Below are 6,000 nucleotides of genomic sequence, written 5' to 3'. Positions count from 1 at the left end.
GCCGGCTTGCGGCACCCACACCCGGCTGCCCTGAGAACTGCAGTTTTGGGGTTAAAGGCTGTGAATCTGACTCATAGACTGCCAGAACAGCCGGCGGGGGGCAGCTCTGTGCTCCATCCCAGCCAACGCAGGGGAAGGCCCGAGGAGGTCTGGGGAGGCCCAGCCGGGGTCATGCGGAGCCTGGGGCAGGAGGATGTACCCCAGCGGGGGGAGCCTGGCTCTCTGCCCGGCGATGGCCCCCAGAGTCAGCGCCGGTCGCCCGGGGGAGACCCACCCCCCCTCCTCATAGCTGTCCGGGGCGGAACGGCCGCTGCCGTCAAGCACTCGCAACTGACGCAAAACGCGCCGCTCCCAGCACGACCTGCCGCAAAGGCTCTAGGCTCCGTGGGCGGGGCGGGAAGGCAGAGCGACCAATAGAAGCCTCGTTCCGGAACGCGCGGCCAATGGGGAGCGGCGCTTGGCGGCCGGGGCGGGTGCGTGGCCCTGCACGTGGCGACGGGGTCCACGCGCGCGACTGTGGCGGCGGCGGAGGAGGCGGAGGCCATGGCGGTGAGGCTGCGGCGGGGGCAGGGGGAGACCGAGGGGTCCTGGTGCCCCCGTGGCCCGTTGTGCGGCGGGTCTCTGGAGCGAGCCGTGCTGTATTCTCCTCGCAGGGCTCTCCGGAGGCGGCGGAGGAGGCAGAGGCGCCGGGCCGGGAGCCCCCCGCCGGGGCCGCGGCGCGGAGCGGGAAGAGGGCTGCCCCGAGCGGGGCCGGAGCCTTGCAGCCGGCGAAGCTGAGCCGGGCCGAACTCTACAAGCCGCCGACAAGCGAGGAGCTGAGCCAGCTGAAGGAGACAGAGGACCTCTTCCACTCCAGCCTGCTCCGTCTGCAGGTCGGCCGGGGGGAGGGCCGTTGGCTGCGCGTTGCCCCTCTGGGGGTTAAGGTGGCGGGGGGGGGCAGGGGGACCCTGGACCCGGAGCATTCCGGGAACTGCTTGGGAAAGAGATCCCGGGCCGCTGGCAGGCCCCTAAGCCCTATTTAGGTAAATCTAGGCTGCAGCCACTTCTCTGCAGAAGGCAGAGATAGAAGGCTACAGGCTTTACGAGGCACCCAGCACATTACTGGTATTTCCACCCTAATTCCCATGGCACCATCCCGTGCCAGGCTCTGTGCCTCTTACACCATTAAAATTGAACTTCTCCACCACATAACCACAGTAATGTGGAAGTGTAGCCATTGCATCCCTTGCTGCTGTGATTTATTGCTTATTGGGGTGAGGAAGTAACATCACCAGGTGTACCCTCCTCCTGTGTTTGACCAGCTTCTGGATGAGACAGGAGACTTTACTTATGTCCTGGGAAAGCAAGCTGTCAGTATTAGGGGGAGGTCAGGCCAGTGACTAGATGGCTCCTTGTGACTGTAATGTTGATGATTTTTCCGAGGAGTGGCTTTGATCTCTTGTCTACGTACTAGTGTTTGTGGCAGGATCTCTAGGGCCAGGTTCATGGTGTGAACTTGCATGGTCATTCATTTCCTGCAGCTGATACTGTCGTACAAAAAACCTTTCTGAGAGCTATGCCTACATGAATCATGCCAGTTTTTTTGTGGCTGGACCTCACATAGCAGCTGGTGCGATGGAGTTGATAGCCATCCAGCACTTCACAGGAGATGGCAGGAGCTGCGTTATCCTTCTGCCCATGGGCTGAGCAGACTCTCACCTCCAGGCAGGGTTTGTGGAGAGGCTCAGGTGTGTTTCCCAGCTTCACGTGCCCCGCTCTTGTGGTTTATACTGGACGGCAACGTAAAAGGCAGGTGCAATTCCAGCATTGCAGCTGACTTTGATGGTCCCCTTTCCCTCTGCAGATCGAAGAACTTCTGAAGGAGGTGACGTTGAAGGAGACGAAGAAGAAGAAGATTGATACCTTCCTCCATGAAATTAACAGTCTGCTGAGCGCCATCCCAGAGACCACAGAAACTGAAGTATGTTCCAGAGGGCTGGAGGAGGCAGCAAGATCCCTATATGGATCAGGCTTTGCTGTTGCTGTGCAAGCAGAGGTCCTCATGGACTGTCTTCTTTAGGGACTGAAAAAATAGTACTTTGTCTTGGAGGGGAGAGGCAGATGTTCCATCTTTAAGCCCTGGGTGTAGATGTCTGCAGCTGTGTGGGGAGAGAGAGGTCTTGGTCTCTGCAGATCTGCTGCTGGTGATGCTTAGAGTGTTTCGTGTGCCCTGTCTGTTCCCAGCTCACTGACCAGGCCTGGCTCCCCAAAGGTGTGAAGGTCCCGTTCCTGCAGGTGCCGTTCAGCGTGAAGGGGAGGTTCCGCTTCGTGCCCCCGGCTGAGCTGAAGGTGGTGGGCAGCTACCTGCTGGGCACCTGCATTAAGCCGGAGATCAATGTGGATGTGGCAGTGACCATGCCGCAGGTGAGTCTGGCTGTGCCTGCTCCCGGGTGGCCTGAGGCCTGGCTGAACCCCATCCCCTCCTGTCCCCTGCAGCCTCTGCCCTGCTCTCTCCATTCCTGACTGACGTTTACAGCATCTGGACGTGCAGTGTGGTCATTCCCACAAGGAGCTGGGCAGTGCAATCTCACCCCGAACTCAATCAGAGCTTGCAGTTGCTTTAGTTTTAATTCCTCATGAGGATCACCCTTCTCTCTGCCTGGGGCTGAACCTCTTCCATGTTGCCAGGGAGGTAGATACTGTCCAGCTTTGTACCCCATTGAGTTTCTGCCCCAGCTGCCAAGACTGTGTTACAGGGAGGGTGACATTTGCTAGCTGTTACCCCTCTAGAGCTCTCTCCCCTTGCTGCCTGGACTTGTTCTAAGGGGGTTTAAGATGAAGTGGTGCTCTGTTTGGCTGCATGGCTATACTCTGTCTCCTGTGATCCTAGAGCCTGGTGAGCCAGCAGTAAAGTAGCGCTCCTGACCAACTTGGAGCTCCTTGGGGCTGTAGCTGCATGTCTGAGACAGGGCTGCCTGTGGGGCTTGGGAGAGCGGTGGGTGGTGTAGTGCCTTGGTCTGAACCAGGCTCTGCAGGCAGGTGAGGTGGCATTCCCCTGTCCATCTCTTCCCAGGAAATCTTCCAGGACAAAGACAACCTGAATCAGCGCTACCACCGGAAGAGAGCTCTGTACCTGGCTCACATCGCCCAGCACTTCTCCAAGGAGAAACTCTTTGGTAGTGTGAAGTTTGCCTACATGAACAGCAACCATCTCAAGCCCATCCTGCTCCTGAGGCCTCAAGGTAGCACTTGAATCTTGCTCTGGTGGAGGTTGTGAGCGGGTACTGGCTTTAGGTACTCATACCATGTAACAGGTCCTTTGGAGACCCCTCTCAGTCTGGGGCTGTCATCACAACTGGTGATAAATTTTGGGGCTTTGATGCTCCCAGTTGTCATCTTGCTGTGACAGAGCCTAGTTCTCAAAGTCTCTTTCCCTCCCAGCCTCCCTTTGCAGCTTGGCTGAGCTCCCCAGCCTTGCCTTTGCTGGCTGGTCCACCTTGTAGATACTTCCAGGAGTAAAGCAGACCCTAGAAAAACATGCCTGTCTCTTGCACTGTCCTTCCTCCCTGCTCTCCCCACCCCTGCCCCCTGCCATTCTCTTGCCTTCTTCAGGCAGCTGTGCGCAGCCTGGCTCGTCTCTAAGATGATGTGGGTTGCGTGGGCTGCTGGGTGCTGCTTGTTTCCGCAGACCCCAGGTGATACTGGATTTAGGTCTGGGACAGGCAGTGGTGTGGCAAGGCCAGGGTGGACAGGAGGATGCTGGGGTACTGCAGTGGCCAGTGGGGATGAAGATGGGACTTGGACATGAGCAATGTGACCTCAGGGTTATTGTTGGCTCTGGGATGTGGTTGCTCCCTGCTCTGAGATGATGTCCACTGCTGCTGAGCTCTGCTGGGAGGGAGCTTTTTCTTTCCCCAAGCTGGAGATGCTCCCAGTTTTCTCAGATTGTTCTCTGACTTCTCTGACATCTCTTCCTCCTGCATATCTACACCCTTGTGCTTGCAGGCAAGGACGAGAAGATGGTCACTGTCCGAATCCATGCCTGTCCTGCCTCGGGTCTCTTCAAACCCAGTCGCTTCTATCCTAACAAGAACAATGTCCGGACAGCCTGGTTCATGGAGCGGAGCACCCCCAAAGAAGGTAGGGCCTGAAGCTGGGTGAACACCAGGCTGCTCAGTTCAGCCAGAGACTGCACTCAATGCCGGGAGGTGGGTTCACTGCAGGCCTTTTCTGTCGTTTGTGGTTGGGTCCAATGTGCTGTTGTCTCCCCACACAGGAGCCACCGAGCCACCGACCCCACACTACAACAACTCAATCCTCTGTGACACAGTGCTGCTGTCCCACCTGCACTTCTTGTCTAGCGCAGCCACTGACTTCCCAGGCATGAAGGATGGCCTGGCTCTTCTCAAAGTTTGGCTGAACCAGCGGCAGCTCAGCAAGGTATGTCCTGTGCCAGGGCACAGGGCAGGAGCTGTTTGCCTGGCCAACCTGCCTTTGGCCTCCTCTCCCTTTCTAGGGGTGGAAAGGTGTTTTGGTCCTGGTGGGTGGAGTGGTGGGCTTGTGACTCTGATTTGGGCTGTGTTAGATTTCAAGGAGCTCCATCTTACTCTATGGGTTGCAATGAGGCTGTGTGCACTGGACAATTGTGCTTCTTTGACATCCCTGGAATGATGTAGTGGTTTATAGTTTTTTGTTTGGTTTTTGTTTGTGGGGTTTTTTTTTTTAATTAATCCGTTTTCCAAATAACTTTGAGACATTGCCTTCCTGCAAGGGGATCCATATCTCTGCTTATTGTACAGGGCTTTGCCCCAGTGTCTTCCTGGTAGGCTTGGGGGTTGCCTGGCTGGATATAGCAGAGGCCAGAAGCAGTCATGTGGGGTGAACTCTGAGGCTCGTCGTGCCTCGTTGAGCTCTTGCTGGCTCAGCCCTCTGTTTTCACAGGGCTTGGGGTGCTTCAGTGGCTTCTTGGTCTCCATGCTGGTTGCCTACCTGCTGATGAAACGCAAGATCGTCAAGATGATGAGTGGGTACCAGGTGCTGAGGAGCACCCTTCAGTTCCTGGGTGAGTTTCCAGGGGGCTCTCTGGGCAGGGAAAGGCTGGTGTCAGCAGAGTCTCTGCATGAAGCCTGAACACAGTGAGGGGACAGGGAATTGTGGCTTTCCGCTCTCTGATGGTGAGACCCTGTGGGTGAGATGGACAGGAGGGGATGAGGCAGCTGAGCAGGTCTGGATGGAGCAGCTTGCAGAGGGGTGGGTGGGATGCATCACAACGTGGAGGCCAGCATTGCATTGTAGCACCGTTAATGTTATGAGACCACAGTGGTATTGCCATGTAGCTGTACCACTGTCACAGGTGGGGCAGATGTCGATGGTGGTGTGACTTGTTCCTTCCTGTCTGCCCACAGCCACCACTGACCTGAGCGTGACAGGGATCAGCCTAGCAAAGGATGTGGATGCCTCTCTGGTAAGCAGCCCTCCAGGGACGTTTCATGCCTGTGTCTGGCTGTGCTGCCAGTGCTGCCTGGGCAGGGACATGCTTATTATAGGGATGTCAGATGGCAACACGGTGGTGGCACCCTGGCATTTGTGCTGCGCTGTGGCACTAAGGACTGTGTTTGCTCTTCCAGCCTGTCCTGGATGACTTCCACCAGGCGTTTGAAGTGGTCTTTGTGGATCCCTCTGGCCTGGTGAACCTCTGCGCTGATATGACTGCCAGCAAATACCACCAGGTACTGAGCAGATTCTGATGACATCCTGAGCTATTGTCTTAAGAGTGAGCTGAGGCAGGCAGAGGGTGATTAAACATCTTGGAGAAGGACATTGGACATGGGGATGGGGTTCATTGTTGTTTTTAAAGCTTTTAACATCCATCTCCAGCTCTGAAGCTTAGAAGTGAATTTTAAGATTTGGATGTACCTGTCTTGCTTGAATGATGAAGGAAAGTTGTTTTCCTCTTTGTGGGCACCTTTGGGTGAAGCCAAGCAGCTGTTTAGCAGAAATAATTGTTTTGGAGCAGAAAAA

At 56.2% G+C, this 6,000-nt stretch overlaps 1 protein-coding gene across 1 annotated transcript in view; it reads left to right on the top strand.

Moving 5' to 3' along the window:
• Nucleotides 1-543: 543 nt before the first annotated feature.
• NOL6 (nucleolar protein 6) overlaps nt 544-6,000 on the top strand; it is a 28,621-nt gene continuing 23,164 nt past the window's right edge. The window contains exons 1-10 of the mRNA XM_074166278.1: nt 544-549; nt 654-872; nt 1,844-1,960; nt 2,224-2,403; nt 3,053-3,221; nt 3,985-4,119; nt 4,256-4,419; nt 4,921-5,041; nt 5,385-5,443; nt 5,607-5,708. Of these exons, the coding sequence (XP_074022379.1) occupies nt 544-549; nt 654-872; nt 1,844-1,960; nt 2,224-2,403; nt 3,053-3,221; nt 3,985-4,119; nt 4,256-4,419; nt 4,921-5,041; nt 5,385-5,443; nt 5,607-5,708 (1,272 nt within the window). The remainder of the gene's footprint in view (nt 550-653; nt 873-1,843; nt 1,961-2,223; nt 2,404-3,052; nt 3,222-3,984; nt 4,120-4,255; nt 4,420-4,920; nt 5,042-5,384; nt 5,444-5,606; nt 5,709-6,000) is intronic.

This window comes from Numenius arquata, chromosome Z, assembly GCF_964106895.1.
Source record: "Numenius arquata chromosome Z, bNumArq3.hap1.1, whole genome shotgun sequence".
Lineage (NCBI taxonomy): Eukaryota > Metazoa > Chordata > Aves > Charadriiformes > Scolopacidae > Numenius > Numenius arquata.
This window is presented reverse-complemented; position numbering and strand designations above follow the sequence as displayed.